Source organism: Cetorhinus maximus, chromosome 1 (genome assembly GCF_964194155.1).
Source record: "Cetorhinus maximus chromosome 1, sCetMax3.hap1.1, whole genome shotgun sequence".
Lineage (NCBI taxonomy): Eukaryota > Metazoa > Chordata > Chondrichthyes > Lamniformes > Cetorhinidae > Cetorhinus > Cetorhinus maximus.
Window position 1 is genome coordinate 26,958,039 of NC_135879.1, and position 27,102 is coordinate 26,985,140.

General features: G+C 41.3%; 1 protein-coding gene across 8 annotated transcripts in view; it reads right to left on the reverse strand.

Annotated features, from left to right (window-relative positions):
• Nucleotides 1–229: 229 nt before the first annotated feature.
• Nucleotides 230–27,102, reverse strand: part of LOC144678843 (ETS-related transcription factor Elf-2-like) — a 106,131-nt gene continuing 79,258 nt past the window's right edge. For 5 of the 8 annotated variants that reach the window (XM_078538841.1, XM_078538833.1, XM_078538825.1 and 2 more), the window contains 5 exons: nt 19,672–19,845; nt 17,714–17,800; nt 14,988–15,180; nt 9,988–10,362; nt 230–3,416 (listed from right to left, as the gene is read on the reverse strand). In XM_078538841.1, the coding sequence (XP_078394967.1) occupies nt 2,777–3,416; nt 9,988–10,362; nt 14,988–15,180; nt 17,714–17,800; nt 19,672–19,845 (1,469 nt within the window). In that variant the 3' untranslated portion in view covers nt 230–2,776. The remainder of the gene's footprint in view (nt 3,417–9,987; nt 10,363–14,987; nt 15,181–17,713; nt 17,801–19,671; nt 19,846–27,102) is intronic. The other 3 variants (XM_078538859.1, XM_078538883.1, XM_078538850.1) reach the window with 2 other exon arrangements.

Genomic DNA, 27,102 nt, shown 5'->3' on the forward strand with positions numbered 1-27,102 from the left:
TGCCTTTATCATCGTAAATAAAATCCTCCAGCTGTAACTTCAGCAGAACTTTCAGAGAAGCAGCCATTTTAAGCTGTTTCTACAGGGATTCCTTCAGGACAATGCATGGTGATGTGAAGTGTAATCTAACTATTTATTGTCCAGCGCAACACACTGTGGAGTTTAACCATGTAACTAAAAAAAAAGTCAAAACTCCTTACAGTTAATTCTCGTTGCATACTCTTGAGAAAACTGTTCAAATCAAAGTTTATTTAAGTTTTCCATTTCTAAAAAGTGGGGGAGGTGCATTTGCAGTTTGCTGATTTCGGGATATTTACATTACAAAACATTTTTTTTCATCTTTTAAAAAATTAACTTTAAAGAAGATACGTAGACACTGGATATACTTTGTATTTCTTTACCAAAACACAATCAAAACAGGATTCACTGTTATATTTTGGTAAAATCTACTTGAATACACTTTGAAACAAGAGTACAACAAAATAGAATATACTTCAAATGTTGAAACTGTACAAACATTTTCAGTCAGAACACTGGTAATCTCCCTGATCAATCATTAAGGAGGGAGTTTCAATACCAGAATCCAGTTTTAAAAAGCAGGTGGTTGTGAAGGGTTTAACATCTTGTTTTGGTCCATTTGTTTCGGGTTTGAATACCATTGAACAGTGAGTACTGATGAAATCCAAAGGCAGTAACAGGGTACAAGAGCGTTAGTTACCATGTCAACGCTGAAGAGCATTGGTGGAACATTAACCCAACTATGCTCCAGCAATTAACCACATATGGTACCTCCATGTCTTCACGGTCAGACTAAGTAATTGAACTAGCCAATACTATAATATCCCCTGCCAAACGCAAAATAGTTCTTCATCTCTGTGTAAACAGAAATTGATTTTAAAAATGGATGGAACAAAAGGATGTTAATTATAAATTCTTGTAACAGTTTCCTTTTTAAAAATGTTGGGTCCTGATGGCGAGACTTCCTCTTTAACTGAAGTCAGCAGGCTGAGAACTACCTGAAAAAGAACAGCTCATTGCACAAAGCTAGACTGAACATGACCTTGAAGTGGCATTTTTTAAAAAAAAGCGAAATGTTTATACATACACCAAGGCAAAGTGACACAGGCATTATATAAAAAAAAAAGTTTATAACAGAAGGTCTGTCACTTAACTTGACCACAAACCATGTATCTGGCTGGCTCTAACTACCATAAAATAACATGTTACTCCATAACAATACTGTGTTTTGTGTGTAAGATTAAAAAGAGCTTTAAACAAAAAGCTAGGTCTTACATAGCTTATTTTTTCTTAAAAAATGGAAAAACTCAAGCTGTCATTTAACATTGTTCACTAACTGTAATTATACAAATCCTGAAATCCATCTTCATACCCTTCTCTCCAAATAAAAGCAGTAACTTCTATTTCAATTTAATCCTTCACATTCCATACAGTTGTTTTTTTTTTAAAAAGAGAAGTCACTTAGCACCAGTAGAAATAAAAGTACTGTGTGCACACAGTGTTATTTAAGCAAAGGTTGGTATGCATTTGAAATGCAATAGGCAGCATCCAGTTTTAAAGAGCCAGCATCACCAGCAACTTGCTTGCAAGTAACCAATTCAACAAACTTAAGATTGCAAGGCTCCTGGCTAGTCATTTGCTGATGGGCTGTCAGCAGTTCCAATTTCATCATGATTCTGCAACAGATACTTGAACCATTTTACAAATAAACATTTAATGTCAGCATTTTGATAATTTCAGGGACGAGAGCTAAGAGGCTGACCCCTAAATTAGGACATACTAAAGAAAGGAAGAGGACTTGATGAGCATGTTCACAGATATGGAAAACTTGCACCCAGAATGATTTAAGAACTAGGGGATACTGTATAAAATGTCATGGGAAAACAAGGAAATTGGGCAGCTTTAGTTTAAAAGAGTAGACACAGCAGGTCTGAAAAAACTGGATGAAGTCAAGTTAGTACATGAGATACAGGGTTATTAGTTTTATATTTATAATACAAAACCTGATGAGGGATTCATGGAAGGTGTGTACATAACGGCCAAAAAGGTTGATTATCAGCCTGTAAAATCCTTCCAATACGCCTGATGGCAGGCAGTAAGAGGAGAGTTTCCTGGTCAGCCACACTGCAGAAGGCAATGGCAAACCACTGCAGTACTTTGCCAAGCATAATCATGGACCAATCCAATGGGAGTCCATGGTCACCAACACCCTCTCAGGTCATGGTACCTGGAGGAGGATGAGAGATTGGAAGGATTGGCTAAAAGGACCAATGGTCTTCTGCCCAAAATATTAGTGGCTGTAATTTTTTTGAATAGTCTCATCAGTAATATAGCAAAAGGCCAGATCACATTTCAGTTCAAGACCTTCACTACAATGCATAGCCAGGACCTTATAATGAAGTTGTCTGTTGGGAGCAGGTCACAAATTCTTGATAGCACTGGTGCTTTAAAGCTTATGCAATTTTCAGAGAAACATTCCAAACCAGTCTTGAAATATTAGTGTTTCCAAAAATTCTTAGTGTAGACTTAAGATGTAGTGAAACACATGGTCCCTTTTTTGGGGTCAATATGCGTTTAATTGCATATGAATTCATTGAAATCTCATTTGTTCCTATTCAAAGAGTTTGTCAGCATTTGATGGTGTGGCTCAAATCCCACTGTGAAGCATGGGGTGGAAAAAAAAATTTGATACCTGCTGGAAACACTTTTTTTTAAGAAGTCTCACTTGACAACCTTTTGTCTCTTAACAGCTGCGCTATTATTTTTCACCAGTCACCGTGGCTTCTGCCTCTGTTTTCATTGTCAAAGGGAGGGCGATGGCTGAGGGTGCACTGACAACCACCCAGCGAGTCACAGTCTTGCTACCCTCCACAGAACGCTCTTCCTTAATCACAGGCAGATGATGAAGATCTGCTCCCACCTTTGTAGCCACGCCTTCCTGCTTGACCTCTGCCCCTTTGATGACAGCTGTAATAACTCGAGCAGGGCTCTGGCCGGTCGCTTGCTGGGCAGGAACTGCTAGTCTCATTACAGGTGTCCCTCCTGCTATTGACATGGGAGAAAGAGCCCGAATAGCTGCCTGTGCTCCAACGATGTTAATACTACCGGTTGTAGCCAAGCCTGTCTTTGTCTGTAAGTGACACTGGGTGATCTGGGTTGCGGGGATGGTGATGATTTTTGCCGGCTGCATAGTGATTTTGTCTCCATTCTCTACCGTTGGAGCAGGCACCATTGTCGGGATAGTTTGGATAAGAACCTTTGGAGTAGAGATGGTTGTGTTTGCGCTGGTTATTACTGTTGAAACTGGGTTCATTGACTGAACAGCCACCGTTGAAAACTTCTGGCCTGAAGAGGACATTACAACAGGCACCTGCATTGCAACACGAACAGTTCTGCTGCTGGCAAAGAAATGGAAAGAACAAGTTAAAAACAGAGAGCTACTTTTAGGCTCCGCTAATACTTCGTATCGTTCTTCCAACAGCGCCTGATTTTTTTTTATATGAAGACAGCATTGCTGATTACACGCAATGACTACAATATCCTCAGCCTTCAATGCCATTTGTGGGATCCAAATGACAGTTTCCCTTTTTCCGTGTTCATAAATACATCAATTATGTCGTGAATGTATTTTACATAATCTCATTATAGCATTCTTTAACATTTTCGGGACCAATACTACATACTCACTGAATACTTTTTGTAATACCGTTTCAAAACTAGTAGGTGCAGATGGGATAACTGGGAGCGGAGTCATTCCAATGTAACTCAACTCCTGCAGTAATTGAAAACAGGCCTTTTGTAAATCCTAAACAAGTAAAATCAATTACAAGTGCGTAATTTAGAGAGTCGGAATTTAAATGGTATGTTTAATTAGAATATAGTTTAATCTGCAAAACAATTTTTTGTTGTTACTGAATAATTCAACCATCCGTAGAGTTTACCACTAAAAGGAGTTGTTGCTGATAATTAACTGCACCCTCAGTCGTGGACCTTGAATCAACGGGCAGTAATTGTACTCCACATAGGCACCGCCAGTCAACAAGAGAGAAAACTCGATGCCTCTCCCTGGGACGACGTGCAGCACACAAGAACTGTGGCACTCTGACATGACCATTTTCTAAGTTTTATTGATTTTAGCTTCAAGAATAGTTTATTGGGGTTTAACTATAAATCCAGATGTTTACTTAGTTTTTCCTTTCTTCCCCAGTTTCCTTCCAGGTTTTCATTCACCATGACTTTCTAGAACTATGCCCAGGTATTGCTAGAGCAATTTATCCAACACAGCTGAAAAATCTAGCTAGCTCAGTTCTCTGTGCAGATCTTTGTGTATAATGCTCACTGCAGACTCCCATTAAAAGCATGCCCACCATCCCACAAAGCACAACAACATATTCTCACTGCCTATGTGCAGCACAATTACTGCCAGCTGATTCAAGGTCCACCACTGAGGGCGCAGTTAGTCACCAGGCTACTCCTCTCCCTCTTCACTCAAAACAGAGAGGTGTCAGCTGTGGCTCAGTTCATAGCACCCTCGCCTTTGAATCAGAGGGTTGTGGGTTCATGTCCCACTCCCGGAAACCAAGAACTGTGATTGTACTCGAAAGAGTTGTAATCTGTGACTGTTGATAACTCGAAAGAGTTTCACTCAAAACAGCCACTAAAAAAAAAGGACAAGGGGAAATGACAGAAAAGGCTGTCACAGACCAACGAGTGACTTCAAAAATGTTACCTACATAGCTTGATATTCATGTTCACACTAATAAGATCCAATCAACAACTTTAGAATCTAACCCCCTTGTGACATCTAGCATCTTCTTTCAGCTTGTTTCATTTTATGTGGGTCACCACAATGCTGGTTTAACACCCTTCTCTATCTCTTCCTGACAGTTACCCAGTTCCAATCCGATTGCATTTAAGTCTCTCGCCACCGCATCCTTCCATTGGGTCTTAGGCCTTCCCCTTCTCCTTCCTGGCAGTCCCATCTCTATCACTCGCCTCACCACATGTCCAGCTCACTCCCCAACAGATGACTATACCATTTCAATCTCTTCTTTGCTACTTTCTTCGATGCTCCCACAATCTTCACTGAACCCCCTGATGTGCCGGTTCCTGGTTTTGTCCTTCCTTGTCACTCCACACATCCATCTCAGCATCCATATCCAGTCATTGCCCAAGGTTCTGCACTATATACCAAGGCTGATCCCACAACTGTCTTTTAGATTCTTCCTTCGAGTTTCAGCAGTACTTTTCCATCAGATAACACTCCACTGTACTTCTTCCAACTACTCCAACCAGAGATAATCTGTTGCTTAATTTCCATTTTCATACTTCCATCTTCTGCCGCCACTGATCTCAGGTACTTGAAGCTATTCACTTTTGCCAGGTCTTCACCCAGAATCTTTACATCCTCAGCTCACATCATGGGTCCATATGCAGCATATTTATTGAGTCTTTGGTCGACTGATCTTTATACCCCTGTCTTCCAGTCATTTTTTCCAGTGCTCCACTCAGTCATGTTCTCCTCATCCCCATCACATAGCTCAGTGTCATCTGCAAATATCATTAACCATGACATGTCCTGTCTCACTTGCTCAGTTAGAACATCCATGACAATCAGGAACAGTAAGGGGATCAGTACTGATCTGACAATTCTTGCACAGTAATGAAAAATGACAAGGTCGAATGCATAGTCTCCAAGAAAACTCAGAATGGTCTATAAACAACAGAAATATTTTTCCACACTCATTACTAAATCCTTTGTTCTAAGCTTACTTTTCATACTTTGACCCCCAAGTTATTGAAACTGCATTTTATACTGGGACATTTATCAACAAAACATGCCATCTGACAAATTTAAACAAGCGGCCAATAAACTCTTGAAAGTGACCTTGATTTAAACCAAATGATACTGCCTTTTCAGAACACCAGCTGTTGAGAATTTACATATGCAAATTATGCAGTTGCAAGTGTCAAAATCAGATCTAGAGAGTACATTAGAAATCTTGTGCACACTGTTTTATGCAACCGGTCTGTCACACTCAGTTTCTATTTTCATCATACATTAATGGTGTATTTTAGTTTACCTCAATAATAGCACTTCGCCCTCCCTCTAAACCTGAACATCAGCCTGTGGCCCAGGCCAGATTTCTCCCCCGAATGTTACCCCATTTCAAGCATCTGAGAATGAGGCCTGTGATCACATGCATCTCATTTGGGCAAGGGAGCCGCATAGTCACAGGTCACATATCAGGCAACACCATACAGTGGAGTTAACTGCTCATTTCCAAACAGAATAAATTCAGGAATAAAAGGATAATTTCATTCTGTTCTGTAAATCACTGATTCTTGCATTAGTGCTCCTCAGTCTAGATCTTTGACATTCATGCTACTCAATTATTTTGCCTGCACCTTTGGACGTGTGACAAGATAACAACATTAGATGGCAGTATCGGAAATAACTTTGACATGGCCACATCTCTACTGCATCTGTTACTAAAGCAAAACTAATTTGTCTAAAAGTATAGCTTTAGCAAAGGGCAGGAGATGGCTGCACTGCTATGTTCCTCTCTAAATGAAAAGATTCTAGACGGATTTTTGCATCTTTGGGTGGTTTCCTTCCGGTCTTGCAGTTTAGCGAGAGCAGAACTGTATAATGGCTACATAGACATTACATATAATGCCAGACCTCAGAAAATCTGTCATAACTTCAACAGAAGATGGCAGGAATTTGAGAACTTTAACATGTAATAATTCCACTTATTCATAATGGGGCAAGAAAATCATGCAACACAGGTAATATAAAATCGACAAGCACTAGCTGTTCTGGCCTGTGGTTAAACAGAGTTGAGGAAATATTCCAGTAAACTGGAATCAGGTCATTTACAACCACTGAATAAAGTAGCTGCTCCAAGAAACCGTAACTCTCCTAACAGCCGATTGGTGAAGTTGGAAACCAGGAGCCAATCTAAATGTACAGCTCCTGCCGCTACTCCGACACTAGTGTTAATAAGTGTCTCGTTAATATGTGCGCAAGTAATCACCCAATCAATACCCTCCACCTGTATATACTTAACCTTAATTTACACAATTAACAATCCTAACAACATTTTCTATAACAACCACCCCCTACTCGTCTCAGTAAACATGACTGCTCAGTCATAGACAACTATGTGTTGTGTGAACTTATGATCTCATGTGAACTTTTGTCCAGCTGAACCCCCAAAACAAAGAGAAAATGGTTTTGGCTGGTCTCCTTAATTCCTAACAGCATAAATTTTTACATTTGTATAGTACCTCATCACACCTTTCAAGGATGATGTACATATGATTCATTACTTTTAAGGTGAAATTATTGATATTACTTTAGGGGAAGAGGGTGGCCATTTTTCCACAGACCAAAACAGCAATTTATATTTATATACCCCTTTAATAAGGTCCCATGGCAATTTACTGAAGCATAATCAGAAATAAACAGCTGTCAAGCCAAAGATGATGATATTAGGAGGCCTCATAAAAAAGGCTTGATCAAAGAGGTGGATTTTAAACAGAATCTTAAAGGACAGGATGGAGGGATTGAAGGAGGAAATGATGCTCCAGACTGAGGCTTAGGCATCTTAAGGTACGATAGAGGGGGAAATCACAAGAGGCCAGAATTCAGAGCAACAGATAATTTGTAGCAAAAACAGAATTACCTGGAAAAACTCAGCAGGTCTGGCAGCATCGGCGGAGAAGAATAGAGTTGACGTTTCGAGTCCTCATGACCCTTCAGCAGAACTGAGTAAAGTTAGGAGAGGGGTGAAATATAAGCTGGTTTAAGGTGTGGGGGATGGGGGGAGGAGAGAGAGAGAAGTTGTGGGGGGTGGTGGTTGTAGGGACAAGCAAGCAGTGATAGGAGCAGATAATCAAAAGATGTCACAAGGTGTTTACAAGATAATTTGTAGAGTTACTTTGTAGGTTCGGTGGAGGTTACAGAAATAGGGATGAAGGAGGAATGAAGAAATTAAGCAGCAAGATGAAAATTTTCTATCCGAGGCACTGGAGGATCGTGAGCCAATGTAGGTCAGCGAGGACAGGGATGATGGGGGCAGGATATGGGCTGCAGGAGTAGCAAGAGAAGCCCACTGCTGGAAAAACTCCGGCTGTGATCAGACAGGCTAGAGTGAAGTGTAGACAGTCCCTCCAAACTGGACAACAGCAACATCAGAGGAGGATGGTTTAGTTAACCTGACAAAGGCTACAGACGGTCAAGGGGAAACGATGCACCAGTCACAGAGGAAGTTGTTTAGGAATGTAACGGTGCTGTGGCAAAGGCCCTGTTTTGAATTTTAAAACAAGAGTTGCAGGAGAGGCAGACAAGGATGTGGGATGTGGCGGCACGTTCATGGGCTTCGAGAGTCTCCTATGGTAACCGTGTTACAGGAAGGATGTGATCACACGAGGAAAGGTAGGAGGAGATTCACAAGTGTTGTCAGGAATGGAGAATTTTAACTATGAGGAAAGATTGGCTAGACTGGGATTGTTTCTTTGGAACACCGGAGGCTGAGGGAGAATTATTTGAGAAAAGTAAAACTATGAGAAGCCTAGATAGAATGAACAGGAAAGACCTATCTCCCTTAGCAGAGGGGTCAATAGCCAGGGGCATAGATTTAAAGTAATCAGCAGAAGGATTAGAGGGGATCTGAGGAGAAATCTTTTCACCTAGAGGATGGTGGGAGTCTGGAATTCACTAATTCACTGTCTGAAAGGGTGCTAGAGGCAGAAAACCTCATTGCACTTTAAGTACTATAACCTACAAAGTTATGGACCAAAAATCAGAAAGTGTGATCAGGCTGGATAGCTCTTTTATAGTCAGCACTGACACGACGGGCCAAATGGCCTCCTCCTGTACTAGAAATTTTCAATGTTTCGAGTGAAGAGGATAGGGCACTTGAGGATGGAGGGGGTCAGGAGGTGGGAGCTTCCAAGGACAAAGGATAGCCTTTTGAGGGCGTGCGATGACTGTACTTTCAAAAGGAGAGTAGCTGATGAGGGGAAACATTTTCCAATGTCAGTTAGCAGGTGGGAAGCAGTTTAATGGAATTGCAAGTGGATCTGATGAACAAGGTGAGCTTGGAGAGGGCATTATGGGAGATAGGAGAGAAACCAGAGAGAGATCTGGGTTCAAGGCAAGGGAGGTTGGCTGGGAGTGGGTCAGTGGAAGTAGCAGAGGTAGTCAAATGGATTATTCCAAAATCAATGACAATGTTGTCCATGAGTTTATTAAACCTGTTGAAGGCGAGGGTGGAGAAGACAGCAAAGAGGTGTTTAAGGAGACTGGTGGTATTGGAGACAAGAAGCAGGAGCTGGCTTTGCACTCCAGGATGATTCTGGAGTGGGAGCAATTTTGGCAGCAGATAGTGAGGCCCCACAGTGGCTGATGTGGAGCAGCCAGATCTGGTGACTGATGGCTAAACCAGTAGCTAAATACAACAGGACTGTAGTGGAATTGCACTGTCAGTGCTCAAAGGCCATAAGAGCAGAGTGTCCACAGGAGATCGCAAGGTCGGGGAAATGAAATACGGGTTGGAGAGATTATATGAAGGGAAAGGTTAAGGGAGGGCAAGCTGGTGATTAATTCAGAGGAAAAAAAGAACTTAATTTTAATCTAGAACTCAGCTCCTGAAGAGAAGTGAATAATTAACTGCTTTTGGATGCTGTCTAAAGAAGAGTTGTTAGCCAGCATGCTGACAGGCTCCATGCCTAACTTTATAACAACAATTAACACAGGTCACCCTTCAACAAGACTCATCTTATACTTTTGTTTGGTGGTTTCCGAAAGATTAATGAAAAAGGTAGGATCTCTTTAAACATAGGTGACAGTTCCATCACCAGCCCACTATGCTGCCCCATCTCTGGTATTAAACTGACATCCATAAAAACTTTCAGTACTTACACAGACAATCGTAACATTTATCTGTAGAACCCACTAACCTTGGAACCGTTGTGGTTACCACTGGAAGGGTAGTTGTAGGCACCTGAGATAGGACTCCGCCCTGGCCAGACGATGAGACCTTCACTGTTGCAGCCCTCCCCATCTTCACCACACTCTGTTGTGCTGAGTTCCGAGCTCCTCGTGAAGCTGCTATAGTTTTTGATGATACGGGAGAGGTGATATTTTCTACAGATGGAGAAGTTACCCCAGACAAGTTGCCAATTGCATCAGTCCGTATTTCAGACGGATATGATCCTGCAGTGGGATCCGTTTTGTCTTCGTCAATAATTACTAGGTTTTTGGGCATCTCTTTGAATTGGTAGACCAAGCGTTGTCCTTCCACCTTGGCCAGGATCCCTCTTTGGTAATAATACCTAAAGAAAGAAAAAAAGATTTGCATTTATACAACACCTTAGAATACCCTAAAGTGCTTTACAGCAAATCAAGTACTTTCGCAATGTAGTCACTTTAGTAATGTAGGAAATGCAGTGGCCAATTTGAGGCACAGCAAGCTCCCACAAACAGCAATATGGTGATGGCTAGATAGCCTCTTTTAGTTATCTCGATAGAGTGATAAACACTGGCCAGGACACCTGAGAGAACTCTCCCGCTCTTCCTAGTGAAAGCAATACTACGGCCGAAACAAAACTCATCACTAGACTTCAAACCTTAAAGAGACACAAACATAATCTCCTGTTTTTGTTAAAGCTCCAGTCACAAGGGCATAAATGACATTTGTCAATAGACTTAATCTGTGCACTGGAATTCCAATATTCTGTCAGAAATATCTGGAAGGACAAACACAGACTATTACCCACTGGATATCTTTCGGAGCTTAACGGGACGCAGTAAAACAAATTCACACAGCCATCTTTATATTTCGTTTACAATTCCGATGACCAGTGCCAATAAATCGGGACCCACAGGAGAAAACAAGATTAGATACTAGGCTATTTACTTCGACGATGTACGGCGGAGTCACTTTAACGCCCTGGGTCACTGTTCGATGCCTGCTAATTTCCGACCCTTTACTTCAAAATCACGGGTAGCACAGGGACGAGTTGTGCCTCTGGCATGCGAGGCTCCCCTGCTGAGATTGCAAACTCAAAATTACAGCACGAATTGCTGCTTTCCCCCTCATAAAACTGATTTCAGGAAGATGCTCTTTACCCTAACCAAGCTTTCCACTGCTTGGGAGTTCACAATCTATTCTTTAATAATCATGCACTTAATGGAGTTCACTGGTGAGATAAAAAATGTATCAATTTAAACAGGTTTGATCTTGCAGCAGCAAAATCAATATTACTTATCTTTCGATAAAGCACAGTAAACTAGGTGCGGAATTTGTTTTATGCATAGAAAGACCATACTCCTGGAAATTTAATAAATAACTTTCTGTTCTTGCAGTAAGATGTTCCACCACTAGCACAGACATTATAGTGTTAAAACTCATCTTTACAACCCCAGAAGCTATATGCTCTTCAGAAATTAAAAAAAACACAAACTTGCATTTAAATGATGCCCTTCACCACCTCAGGTTTTCACAGCACCTCGCAGCCAACTAAAGACGTTTTAAAGTCTAGTCAATGTTGAAACACAGCAAAATTCAATAACAGCAATGAGGTAAACAACACCACAACTTGTTTTGTGGGTTCACTAGGGAAATCGGCCAGGACAGCCCTGCTTTTCTTCAAATAGTGTCACGGGAGCTTAAATGACAAATTGAAGGTGGGCCTTTAATCTAATGTCCCAACCAAAGGATGCTGCTCTGACAATGCAGCACCCCCTCAAAGCTGCAATGAAGTCTTGGCCTAGATTACGCAGTAAAGCCCTTGGAGTGAGACTTAAACACACGACTTTCTGATTTGGAGGTGAGGATGGTGCTACTGAGCCAAGGTTGACACGCTAATTAGTTCATGAAGAAGAAAATGAAAGAAAGACCTCAAATGAAAAGATAAACAAAAATGAAATTCAAAGTTTTTTTTTTAAAATAGAAATTTCCATAGTTTACAGACAAAAAGCCCTTTGATTTTCCAATTGCAGAGACATCCCATAAACAAGTCAATCATCCTTTAATGGCTTACAATTTCTGACAGAACTGACAACACAGCAAGAACTTAACTGGAGGCTTAAGCCACATGATTTCCATCACCAGAAGATCGCACAACTTTTATCACGGTGATAAGACTTGCAGAGGCTCTCTAGGAGACTCAGTGGACAAATGGACTGTCTGCTATGGTGCCGAGCCAGAGCACGATGGACCCATATTCAGTCCATACTCAGTGGTAACTTAGTTGACAATCTCAGCTACGGCAGATGTTGATCCCTGCTCGATAGTGCACACATCAACACTGAACAAGAACGGGGACAGGGATGGTGCTGGTGGTTACCATCTCTGGCCACTGTCTGAGGCTAAACCAAATGATTCACAAACTCGCCATCCTATCTGAGCCCGTGATGAGTTTCCAACTCCATATCCTCTCCATCTGAAAGGCTAGTATGCAAGTACAGCAAGTAATTAGGAAAGCTAACAGAATGTTATCATTTATTGCAAGGGGAATTGAATACACAAGCAGGAGGGTTATGCTTCAGTTGTACAGAGCATTGGTGAGACCACATCTGGAGTACTGTGCACAGTACTGGTCACCTTATTTAAGGAAGGATGTAAATGCATTGGAAGCAGTTCAGAGAAGGTTTACCAACTCATAACTGGAATGGGCGGGTTGTCTCATGAGGAAAGGCTGGACAGATTAGGCTTGTATCCGTTGGAGTTTAGAAGAGTAAGAGGCGACTTGACTGAAACATAGAAGATCCTGAGGGGTCTTTCCTCTTGTGGGAGAATCTAGAACTAGGGGGTCACTGTTTAAAAATAAGGGGTCACCCATTTAAAACAGAGGTGAGGTGAAACTTTTTCAGAGGGTCGTGAGTCTTTGGAACTCTGCTTCCACCATCTTTTAAGGAAGAGTGTCTTTGAATATTTTTAAGGCAGAGGCGGATAGATTCTTGGTAAGTAAGGGGGTGATCGGTTTTCGGCGGTAGGTGGGCTGCAGATTTCAGGTTACCATCAGATCAGCCATGAGCTTATTAAATGGTGGAGGAGGCTCGAGGGGCTGAATGGCCTACTCCTGCTCCTTGTTCGTATGCCCACTTCCACCTCAGCCTACCTACTGAAACCTTCATCCAAACATTTTTTACCTGCAACCTTGACTATTTCAATGCTTTCCTGACCAGCCTCCTACCTTCCACTCATCCAAAGCTATGCTGCCTAAATCCTGACTCGCACTAAGTCTGGTTCACCCCTGTGCTCACTGACCTACATTGCAGCAAATTTAAAATTCTAATTCTTTTGTTCAAATCCTACACAATCTGGACTATCTTCACCTCTTTCTCTAACTTTCTCCAGCCCTACAACCCTCCCAAGAGCTCTGCATTCCCCCAATTCTTGCTTCTTGTGCATCCTGAGATTCCTTCACTTTCCCTAGTGGAAGCCATGCCTTCTGCTGCCTAGGCCCTAAGCTGTGGAATTCTCTCCCTAAACCTCTCCGCCTCTCTACCTTTAAGACGCTGCTCAAAAACTACCTCTTTTACTGGGCTTTTTGTATCATGCCCTAATAACTCCTGTTGTGACCTGGTGTTGAATCTTATTCGATGATGCTACTGTGAAGGACCTTGGAGCTTTTAACACGTTAAATGAGCTATATAAGCACAAGCAGTCACTGAATAAATGGACTGGTAATATAATCTAGGCTCACACAAGAATTTCAACTTGGGTAAAGAATCAGAATTGTCAGAATTTATGCAGCCAGCTGGCCTACAGCTGGGCAGAGATAAACATCATGTGCACGCACGGTGAAGTTGCAGAATTACTGAACTTTACCAACTGAATTGGAAGACTTTCAGTACAGAACTCAGAGCTGATAAGAAATCTATATATAAAGTATTCATTATACTGGCTTGTGAAATGACAATTCTTAATATTCTAATTTTAATAGAATGGCACAATCTGACAAGAAGTTACAATTCTAAAGAAAAAAAAGCGATATTCTCTTGAATGTTATACTTTCTTCCTTGTTCAGGCAGCCCATACCATTCACAGCTCAGAGAGTAAACTGGAGACCTGGTCCCGGGCCAGGTCACTGTCAACGCACAAGGATGGACAAGGACAATTCATCCTCCAAGTATCTCTAAGTTTTAGTGAACCATTCTAATTGAAGTATAAACTTAGATAACATTCTACACTTCTTTTCAATTAAACAACCTTATATCCCTCCCCAAATGCAGTCCACTGTCAACACAGTGCTATTAATGAAGACGATGCCCAACTTGTTACCAATGTCAAGTTATAATGAGATAGAAATAACATCAAGTCAGTCTGGAACAAAAAGCCTTTGCACAAAGTGTACAGATACGAAGAATTAATTCAACGTGGCATAATCAGCAGTTGACTTTCCTGTATGTCGCAAAATGTATCTGGAGAGAGACCTGCATTTTATACATCTTTAAAGTTTACATATAATTCGTCCGATGCCCTTAACTGTGGTGGTAAAATGTCAACAAATCACCAAGTGACAGAACTACAATAATTCTCTGATCCAACTACTAGTTGATTCAACTGCAACATTGGGACTTTTTTTTCCTTTAAACGCTCAAGTTTAAAAGGTCACAAGTGCAATGATCAGGACTTCCGTGTGGACTATTAAATCGTCTCATTTTGCATACGCATTACATACGCATCAATTCCTCTTCCCCTACCGCAGTGAACAGCTAATGTGATTTGACACTCACTACAAGGCTTTGCACAAAGGGAAGCTAGCACTGCACTTACAAACTCAATCCAACTTATTTAACTAGCAAAGCTTGTTTCAAAAAGAACATTCTCTTTAGAGTTACTCTCTTTACACCATTACATTCTTTTCCGAAATGGAGTAATTCTACAAGATTGTAAACTCAATAACTGCTAAGAACTCCAGCTTTATTGATTTTTTTACAGTGTCGTTACCTTAGTGCCCTACCCATTGTCTCATAGTTCATGTCTGGCTTGTTCTTGTGTTTGCCCCAAAGCTTGGATACTGCCTTAGAATCAACCAGCTTGAAGATGCCCTTCTCCCGCTGAGTCCATTTGATGTATCGGGGGCAGGTGTTTTTGTCTTGTAGTAAATCCAGGAGGAACTCCCAGAGGTACGTAGTGTTCCCTGGTGAAGCAAAGCACAGCAGAATATGCATGGCACACTCCAGACAAGTGTAAAGTTCAAGGGTTAATTACATCAGTTCAAGCTAAGTGGGAATAAAACATATAATCTTCATCAACGTTTCTCATAAGCAATGTAGCACACTGTTTCAGCAAATCACAAGACAAAAATAGTGAGATGCAAGTTTCAGCTCCCCCTTTTCCTCTCCCCACTGGAATTCCTAATATCTGCCAAGAGGGGGAAATGACCAGGGGGCAGCTATCACTCACCTGCTAGGCACAAGCTGACAAGCGTCTGTGAAGGAGACATTCAGAACTAGCTGCTCGAACTCACTTGACTACAGGAGGTACGTAAGAAAGCGAAATTTGAGCAAAGGGACCACAAAATAAGTTGAACATGATCTTCTGAATAAGTGAAGATTGCAATGCTGGTGAGAACAAGAAAGTATAAGTACTTTCTCCCAAGTGCTAGACTTATTTAAACAGCATGGTAATAGGAAAGCTATCATCGGGCTCCTCTTTGACCATTTTAAAATCAACCATTAGGGTGAGGACAAGATACAATCCTGCACTTTTAAAGTTCATATAACACTGAATAAAGGATGATTTGCCCAAGCTCCAAACCTTCTCTCCTGAAGGCGTTTACTCTATGCTGGTGTGTGGTTACACAACAATGTCACCCTCTGATACCCACAAGTAGTCTTTCTTCTTGTGAAACTAGATGGTGACTGTAGTAGGAATTCAGCTGTGGAAGACCTTGCCCAATACCTTACATCAATACATGCACTTTCCAGCAGGGGGGGTCATAGAATTTTCAAGTGGAAGAGATGACCATTTGGCCCATTGCATCTGTGCTAGCTAGTATCCTCTTCATCTCATTCTCCTATATCACTTCTAATGTGTTTTTTTAAACATTTAACCCATGCTCGCTTTTAAAATGGACGTGAATATGTGCCAAAAATTCCTTCCCTTACTTATCTGCCCTCCAGCTGCAATTCACCAACTAGTGGAAATGAAACCTTTTATAATTTTGAACATCCTTATCAGGTCTTTTTAATCTTCTCTGTTCTAGGAATTCCCCGGGTCACAGCCTTATTGGAATACTTCTACTCCCCCTTTTCGCCAGCCCACCTTGGAAAAATCTGGAGCACCAAAGGCTATGAACAAACAATTTCAAAATATTTCATCCAAACTACCACATTTTCCTCAGCCTCCCAGAGATATCAGGATTTGATTCAATTAAATAAAATAGAACACTATTCCCTTCTCATGCACACAACCTCTCCAACATCCATCCGCCCACCCCAACCCACTTCCCCAACACCATCGAACAAGCTTTACTTCAGTCTGTCCTTGGGTCAGTGGTACATAAGTACCTTGCAGCCATTTCTATTGTGGAGGTTATACCACACCTGACGTATGTTTTCTCCCCACAACTGCCCATGCTTTTCTGTATACTCTGCCTTGACAAATCACCAGCTGAAATATGGTTACAGTCACGCATCCTTCTGTTGGACTGTATGGACTGTTCTCCTTCATTTCTTTCCAATTTGGCTTGTGAACTCTTCATCTTCCTCTCCCAAAGACAAGATTCCTTGCTGGGGTAGAGTTCCAGGATTGGGGGGAGGTGAGGGGCAGGGTGGGGAGGATGTTGCCCTTGTGTACCTCCAATCATGAGGCCTTTCTTTGTGAGAGAGTCTGAACAGTGAGTGCTAATGAACCATCTGGCTGCAAAGAAATCCAATGCCCGCAAATATTCATTTTCAGCAGGGGGTTGTTAAATAGCTATCAGATGGGCAATTCTCCCCATCCTAATGTGTGGGCACGGAGGCCAATCGAACCCATTCACCCTCTCTGAATGACAGCCCAGCTGGGATGAGCAAACTCAGCTCAGATAGAGAATGAAACCAGAGACCGTGCCTGGCTGACTCTCAATAGTTTAGTTCCCTCAACGATCGGCTACATATGTTTACTCTCTTGTCTCGCTCAGTAATGCAAACTCTTCAAGGAAATTAAAATGAAAAATCAGTACAAGTTATAAGCGCAAAATGGTTAAGAAGGCATGTTTTAATCAGTCTTGTTAACGGAATTTCATGAAGCAGTGAATAGATATCAAGGCCGGTTATAAAAGTTCACATACATGCCAGCAGGCATCTCACCTCCTGCACATAACAGGAAAATGACAGAGCACCACCCACAATTATCCAGCCATAAAATGTGGGCAGTGCACCCATAACTTCCCAAGATGGGCGGCCACTTGGCAAGGCTCCCAGCTTGTAGAGGAACGCCGGGAAAATGATCCCTCTGATCTCACAGTAACGGATTTAGCAGTGACGCATTAGTGTGGCTATGGAAGATACAACTGCTTTGCCTCCAAAAACATTATCTGGATTTAATGGTTTGTGGTGAACTTTTAACTAATGTTCATCCCGCCAATTTACTAATCTTCTTAATGTGCAATATCCTTACAATTCACGCCCTCGTCCCTCCCGTGGTTTTGTTAGTGTGGGAATTAAGTCTTTGACAGCTACACTTACCCTTCCCTTCTCTAGCCTTCTTTTTCACAGACAGTTCCGACGTACTATTAGGCAACCCAGACTGCTGGTTCTTTGGTTTTCGACCAGCTGTAAGACACATTGGAATGCTCATTTACTATAAATCTTACTAAATCAGTGAAAAGGGCAACTCTGGCCCCAGTTCAATTAAAGGGGGGGGGGGGGGGGGAATAAAAAAAAATACCTGATAGAATGTGGCTTTATTACTGTTGATTTTGAATTGATGTTTACTTAGAAGATTATTTTCTCAATAAAATGAAAATACGATGATACCTTTTTAATCTCAGTTTGATGCTGGCTTCAGCCTGACAACAAATTACTTAAAATCTCAGTGAAACTTATTTATAATCATTGGCCTTGAAAGAAAACAGAAAAAAATCTTTATTTCCCAACTTCTAGGCATTTTTTTTTTTTTTTTTGCCCCCTCCTTCACCCTCATCCCATCCCCGCCCCTCGCTAGCCCCTATATCCCTGAAGAAACTGGTTCTTGCTTGGGCACAAGGCGTATGGGTGAAAACAGTCTTCCAGCACCTTACCCCAATAGGATGGTGCCCATGCAAAACTGTGTTCATAGGCAATTTGACATGGTGGGTGGTGGGGGGCATCGCAGTGTAGTATCATCTGACATTCATTGGTGCATACTTTCTAACTGGACACTCACTGGTTGATTTCCCTCCCCTTTCTCCTTCCAAAGGACATCTGTAGCATTTCAACTCTTACCCCTGGCTGCGAGTAGCACGGATTGTGGGGGGGGGGGTTGCCAGGGATCTTCTAATCCATTTGGCTCAGTACCAGATTAGGCAGTACCTTTACCCACTATGAGAGTGGGAGAATATCAGCAGAAAGTCGACAGCAATGGACAGGCAGTCAAAATGGAATAAAGCTAAATGACTCTGAATCTCAACCTATAGAGAAACACATCAGCAAAAGACCCAAGGGGCTAGCTAGGTCAGTCATCGTACATGAAAGTCCTTCGTGGCACCAAGTTTTAAACCTTAAAGTATTCGTTATCAAAATAGTATTCTTGTTAATAATATGCATCCAAAATGAAGGGGGTCAGTGTTGGAGAATGGGCTTTCTAATTTCCCATTTTTGTACATTTTGGTCTCAAAAATTAGCCCATCCGCAGCATGGCCAGATGCAGAGTTAAAGCTGCCCTACGCTCAAAGAGTGACTCAACTGCATCTTCGTCAGAGCATCTCAAATGCATCAACATAGACATTTGCATTCCCTGCACCAGCCAGCTGCATCCGAGGGAAATTACAATTTCAGTGTCAAACGATGCCAGTTAGGGGCAATTTAATGCTGTGACCTGCAGCCAGTATGGACTCAGTTCAGTTCGGAATATCCAAGTTATTTCGGTTAGGAACATTACCAATAGAGAGAGGCTTTTATCACATCAAATATTACTGTATTACAATTCAGGTGAAAGAGCCATGTACCAATCGCTTTCAGTTTAAAATTCTTGAAAGAAAATCTTATTTAAATTTTCCCAAGAAACAGTAAATAATGTCAAACAAGAACAGGAAAATGCTGGAAAAACTCAGCAGGTCTAACAGCATCTATGGAGAGAAAAACAGAGTTAACGTTTCGAGTCCATATGACTCTTCTTCAGAGCTAAAGCAAAGTAAAAATGTGATGAAATTTATACTGTTACACCCCCCCCATAAACAGTATAAATTTCATCACATTTTTACTTCTCTTTAGCTCTGAAGAGGAGTCATACGGACTCGAAACGTTATCTCTGTCTTTCTCTCCACAGTCGCTGTTAGACCTGCTGAGTTTTTCCAGCACTTTCTGTTTTTGTTTCAGATTTCCAGCATCCGTGGTATTTTGCTTTTACCTTAGTAGATAATGTCCCCTATTTAAGATAAAGTCCAGATAAATTCTTTTAGAAAATTCAGTACTTGCAAAGAAAAAAGGGAGAAAATATTTTGTACCTTTCTTCTTTTTGGTTGGTTCAGGAGTTTCCAGTATTGGTAACACAGGGGACGTGTCCATTGGCTCAGGCTCCTCTGTCGACACTTCCACTACAGTCTCAGTGATCACATCAGGCCTCATGGCAGCATGGACAAATTCTGGAGTCGACACACAGGGTGGCACAAATACCTGGACTACACGGAAAAGATTAAAAAATAAAATCAAACCTTACAAAATAATGATTTTGCCATTCATACCTTTACTCACACTCTCCAAATTACATTAAAATACTTCGATATTCACCTTGCTGACGTGGCACATTTCACACACGGTACTCAAGGGCTCTTTCATTTAGTATACTTTCTGACACCATTGATAACCGACACTTTCTCTCATTACAATCCAAAACGCTTGCTAAACAATCATAAACTGCCCCAAAACAGCACAGCATTAGATGTACGAGGTCTCTGGTTACTCTCCTCACCTTCAAAGTGTAGCAAAGACAACTTCGCATCCATACGCATCACAAGTTCCAAGGGGGCATAATTTTATACCAGTTAGTATCTCATGCACTGATCTCCCCACAAGAAGAGAGATTCAAGTACAAACATGATAAAAGCCATGTTACCTAATCCTGAATGAGCAGGAATAGCAACAAGGTGTGTGAATCTAAATCAAGTAACTTAATCAAATTAAAAGAGGATTTGCAGTTTTGTTTGATCTACAAGTCGGGAAGATTTATGGCATTGTGGACTTGTCTGAGCAGGTCATTAGAAAAGGAGGGTGCTCCTTTTACAAAACCAAATTGTAATATCTGACAGCTGACCATTTTATTCAGTGGGATTTGCTGTTCATACAAGTAGCCTGATCTCCAAATATTAAGCACAGTGATTGGAGACACAATTAATTTTGTGGTGTTCAGCTTTAAAATGACCAGCTGAATGGCCAGCGTCTGAAAGAGTGCAAAAGGAGAGAGGATGTACAAAAGAGACCGAACACAAAAAAGAGAGAGAGAGAGCGTGTGCGCAAGAGGGAGAGAGCGCGAGAGAGAGCGAGAGCGAGAGCGAGAGAGAGAGCGAGAGAGAGAGCGAGAGAGAGAGAGAGCGAGAACGAGCGAGAGCGAAAAAATGTGAAAGAGGGAAGAGAGCAACAGAGAAAAGGGAAACTTTTACTTAAATATCACCTTATCATAGCTCTCAGGTATGCCTGCAACACTGAAGTGCTGCCATGTCAATGAACATGGCAACCATTTTAAGTACAGTAAGGTTCCGTAAAGCACCAAGAGGGATGACCAGTTAATTTTTTTTTTATTATTGACATTGGCTATGACTGGCTGGTGAGGACATTAGGCAGGGTGTTGCTCTTTTTCAATTGAGAGCTACGAGATCTTAAACAGCCACCAGAACAGGCAATTAAGGCTTCAGTTTAACATTTCATCCAAAGAATGACACTGCAGCATATTGTTGGTGTGTCAGCATCGACATTATGCTGCTGTGAGGGTGGGCTCGAAACCTCAACCATCTGACTCAGAAGTGTGATCATCTACACCGAGGTGTCACCAAATCAAATTTAAAGAGTGTTAGGATAAAATGAAGCACAAGTTCTCCTGTGCATGACGCTCTGGATAGGAGCCTCAAAAATGTGCAAACTTCGACCCTATGGTGCAATTTTATATTTCTCGCTTGCAGAATTTTCCATTTCAAATCTCCTGGGCCTGGAAATTTGGAAAGCATTCTGCTTACCGCTGTCGGCCCACTGGTGGGTAAATCTTAAATTAGAAGGTAAGGTTGGTTCATATCCACAGCTCAAAATACATGCAAATTAATACAACACGTTTAAAAACTTAATATGTGACCTATGAAGCTCATGGTATATTGCGGTAGTATTTAAACAGCCCACGAGCGCAAAAAAACTTGAACTCTCTTGCTGTAATTTGCTCCTTTAATTTAAAATAGTAATTTTCAAAGATATTCTTTCGTGCAATTTAAACTAATTACACAACATTTAACTTGGTCTGGGAGACTAAAGGATTTGTAACTCAAATTATAATTGTATTCTAATACTTGAAATGTCTACCAAAGTTAGAGAACACAGACAATTCTGGACTGGACAATTTAATAAACTGCTTTTTTCACAGGATTCATAATTTCATACAAAGCCAATAACAAATTAGACCAAATCGGATCAAAACAAGTAATATGGGGTTTGAAGTTTCACCCATGCAATCTAAGCAAGTTCTTTTATGCATATACATGTAATAGGAAATCTCTCCTAATATTATGGCATATTTGGGCGGGATGCAATCAATCAACTGTGCAAGTTATTGATCTCAACAACAAAGAAAAAAATCCAAGTTTCTTTTTACCACAAAGAAAGCAGCAAAGAAGCTAAACTCTTTAATCCTCCCCCATCTTCCTCATCCTTTCCCACATCCCTCCCTAACATACTCCTCCTCATCTTTCTTCAGTCATTTGATAAATGGTAGAGCACCTCATAGAGATGGGGGTGTTGCAGGAGTTGTAACTCGATCTAGAATTGATACAACAATTTTGGCATCACCTCAAGGATTTTGTTCATGTGCAACACTTGGTCAAAGTGGAAACTCCTGTACTATTGGCAAGGCATTTTTGGTACATCCTGGAGACTACAATTTCACAATCGTAAACTATTCCCCACTTAAAAGAGCAATCAAATTTAGAGTGTCAAAATTAATGGCTTATTAGTTTGCCACCAATTGCTTACAGTTCGGAAGGTTGTGGGTTCAGGTCCCTCGCAGAACACGAGCACATAATACAGGCTGACACTTCACTGCAATACTAAGGGAGCACAACAATGTCGGTGACTTGCAGCTTTGGGTGGAACGCTGAACCCCAAGTTCCAGTCATTCCGATGGCCTTAAAAGAGCCCATGACATTACTTAAAAAGGAACAGATTTCTCCCAGTGTTCTGGGCAACATGCCTTACTCAGCTTAAAAAAAAAAACAAACTAATCAACTGGTCACTTGTCTCTCTGATGTTTCTGGGATTTTCCTGTGTGCCACATTCGCCTACACAACACTGACTATCTACTGGACATGAAGTAATTTGTTAAGTCTTGAGAGGGGTAATAAAGTGCAGAACATATACAATTATTTTCTTTTGAAAGAAGGGGTTCAATCTTCATGAAACGCATTTGCAAACTTGCGACATAATACACAAAGATATTTCTATCCAAATGGAATATACTGCTCTAGGAACAAGATTAAAACTAAAATTGAAAAAAAGGGGGTAAAATTGGCCCCTCTGCAGCCTTCCGCCAAGATCAACCATGCAACCATCCTCTAATGCCTGCCTCTCTTCCAATGTCCTCCACTGCCTTTGCTTGGTTCCACTTCTAACCGAATTCTATCCGAATATGGCCAGTGTACTTCTAGCAATGGCTTCTCATCCCACCCCAGCACCTCACTTCCAAAGGTTCCATCTTTGGCCTCCACCTTCCTCACCTACAATCTCCCCGGAGTAAGGAGTACACAGGTTCAAATCTCACTCATGCTGAGGGAGCAATACACTGTCCGAAATTGTGTCTTTCATGTAAGCACAGGCAAAGGCCTGCCTGTGCTCTTCAGGTGCACATGAAAGACCCTGGTGGAGAAAGAAGGGAGAGGGAGGAGGAGGGAAGGCTATTATGAGATGAGTGTTTTTGTCTAGGAGCAATATCATAGTCAGAAATAATTGGAATACATCATTGAGTAGATGGTATAACACCAATAATTGTAACAAGTTTATCCCGACTCTCAGGAGTACTATAGCAGATCCACGGATCCCGTGACATTATTCATTCATTAACCTGATGCTTAATTAGTCTGATGCTGCATCCCCTGTCGACATCCTGTACTCATGAAGAACTGTTCGATATAAAATGACACCACCAGATCCTGGCCACAATTCCAAAGCGAGAAATAATGAGGAGGATAATTTCATAGCAAATGCAACATGTGGTTTTATAGCGAAAGAAGCATTAGACCAGGTAATACACAAAGCATCATTCTGCTGCCAAGGTTGAACTGTGTTTAAGCTGACCACTCTCCAGGATTCCACAATATAATTGTTACAAGTCACTGGGAATCAAATTCTTGGTTTGGTAAAGGGTTTTGAATATGCTTGTGTGTTTCTGGTTGCACCTCAGAAACACCCAGTATTTCCAGATTGCATTGCAAATCAGGAAGGTTTGCTTGAAGGGCACATTTAAAAGTATATCAGAAACCTCAAGTATAAAAAAAAACTCCTGAATATTTTTCCATCACATTCTTCCGTCTCAACTTGGATGTGGTCATAAGATCTGCTGATACACATAACTTCTGCAAACTGACCATCAAAAGCAAAACATAATCTTGCTCCCAATTATACAGACGCAGGCTCTCTCCCCCAAGGCAAAGCTTTTCTACATTTTTTTTTAAAGTATCTATTACTCCTAGCTTTTTACAGAGCCAAACATGCAAATCTTTATGACAAAAAGAAATCACGCAGATGTCTGTGTTTAGAGTAGTGTAAATACTTCTGATTAACCTATTGTATAGCACATCGATGATTAAGAAAACAGCAGTGCAGCATGGAAGAGCAGAGAAGTTTAACATCAGACTTGTTAAATGAGAAGTGCTTTCTGTAATTTAGGATTAATTTCCAATAGCCCGAAAATTGCTGGAAAGATATTGATGCCATAACTCGCTCACCATTATGAGTTCATAAAAATTCAGCAACTTGCAGCAGAGAAAATACGGCACGGGTTCAGATTCTCCGCAAACCGCTGGACGTTTTACGCAGCTCCTCGACCAGCCTCAACAAATTTGAAAATATTGCAGCCTCTCCTTGAGCCTCTCCATTGAGATTAATTACCAGTCTTAACGATTCAGGGTTTGCTTCGTTAACAATGTCCCGTGTAATTTCTCTTTGCTGTGCATGGTCCATGTGATGCACTAGGCAGGCCTTAAAGGGGTAGCTGCCCGTGCGTGGCCCATTTGTCCTGTGCGCTCAGTCTTGCATTGCTCCATGGCCATGCAGTTTAGAGGGAACGCTGGCCATTAATGTGAATTAATCTGGCTGCAGCCATCTAGGGTTGGCGCAAGGACCCTGTTAATAATGTGATTTACGGCTGCGACATGACACTCAACCTCAGGGGCCCGGCAAGGAAGCAAACTGAAAGCCTTCGAGCCTCACTCCAGCAGGTACTGAATTGTTCCTCAAAGCTTTTGAAACTTTTTCTCTGCCTTGTGTAATTTTGCCCCAGTCTTGCCATCCACTCTCCTGTTAGTGCTGCCAGGTAATCATTTTCAGGGCGTAAAGCTGTTTCGGCACTCAGAAATACAAATAAGATAGACTTATTTCAAAAAAATAATCTTGGGATACAGTATATGAGTAATTTGAGACACAGAAGTATGACGTACTTCAGAGAAAAATGACAACTTAGGGCCTAAGACTGATTTCTATGATTAATCAAAGACTCATTATCATTATATCAAGTGACTACCAGGATAGTAGAAGGTAAATTAAATGGACCCTGGTCTCCTTCATTCTAGAAATTTCTGTGTTCCTATGAAAACACTGTACATGTTCATAATAGACGAGGCCCCTAGTTCTAAGTTTCACTGGGCAAGAATGTTTCTACATTTCTCACACCTACTCTCAATAACTGCTCAAGGAGCAATATAATAGTTCCCAAACACATCGGGTTACAAGATCCTTTTCTCGTTTCCTTACTGCCTCTCGCGCACCCCCCCTCCCCGCCCTCTCTTAACTCACAATCTTTCTTTCCCTCACTTGACTTCTCTTTCTGTATCTAATTTGAATCTTAATTCACCCCATTTCCTTCTCCATCATTCACTTGGTTTCTTTCACCATTTTTAAACTTCACTGGCTCATGTGACAGATCGTTGAACTTGATAGTCACGGAGTCCCAGATTTGACACTGGCAATCATCCTGCCATTATCAATTCACATTTCTAGTAATTTGTGACGCAAGTGCATTGCAATCCACAGAGCGAGGCAAAACGTTCAATAATGGCACTCGCCATAAGAGGCATCATTATCTCTTATTTTTGTCATTCCTAATAACCCGACACTGAGTTCCCAAGTACGAACAGCATCAAATACATGAGCAGTAAAAGATTAAATGCAAAATTCTGCGGATGCTGGAAATATGACATCAAAACAGAAAATGCTAGAAAAACTCAGCAAGTCTGGCAGCATCTGTGGAGAGAGAAACAGAGTTAACATCTCAAGTCCGTATGAGAGTCATACAGACTTGAAATAATAACTCTGTTTCTCCCTGAACAGTAAAAGTTGATAATGCCATCACTCCCATACACTGAAATCAGGGGTTATGGCAATGCATGCTCTTACTTCCTCCAAGGATGACACTATATGCACTAAAAAATTAATTACAATGACCATTATTTTTACTGCCTCAATGGGCAATGCCATAATCTCCTTCAGCTTGGAATAGTAAACATGGCTAAAAGATGTACAATTTCCTCTGATTAATGTGAACAGCATTGTTTTAGATCTGATATGTTGGATTGGAAAATCAATAAACATGTCATGTATTTAGTTTTGAAGATTTGCCATTTTAAATGTCTGCATTTGGCAACCAGTATTCTGTCAGGCCACCAGGTGTCCCTGCAATAGGATTCCCCATTGTAAAGGGAGCAGCTATTAGCTGCCATACACACAATCCAGTCAGCAACTCAGCCAGCATTTACACAGCTTACAAACCTTTCAAGACACAAGAAACAGCCAGAACTACAACCTGGCTGCATGGAAAAAGATGGACATTTTTTAAACAACGTTTTTTTTTTCTTGTTTTCTAAAAATCTGAATTTTACCAGGTCAGGCCTCAGGGTCTATCGCAACTGCACTCCACACTCCAGTCCCACCTCCCCACATCTGGGCCCCTTACTCACTCCACCCAGCCATCTCTGACAGCATCTTGTATGCATTTTTGAACATTGAAATTTTTTTTTTTTTACATGAAATATAAATCCTCAATTTCTTATTTTATTTCTAAATACTACTCATTACATTTTGCCAGTTCAGGGCTCCAATCTCATTATTTCCTGCCAGCCTCTCTCCAGTGTTAGAATATCTTTAGAGCCTGTACTTTTTCACCTTTCTAACTTAATCATCAAACACTCCAACCAGCCTCTATTCTACTTCCCCCTCTAGCGTTAAAGCCCTCCCTTGGCATTCACCTAATAATCCCCTGTGCCCTCTCACCAATGTTCACGTTAAGTTGTGTGGGCAAACACAGGGCTGCCTGGAGGATACTGCGCAGGCCTGGCTCTGTGACAAATACTGCGCATGTACAGCAGCTAAAGGGACTGCACTCAACAATTAAATTTTCAAGGGAACATTGCCTCTAACCCCACTGTGACTGAGAACTGCACTTGACCTCAATTCCCCGTGTGGAATGCTACAGG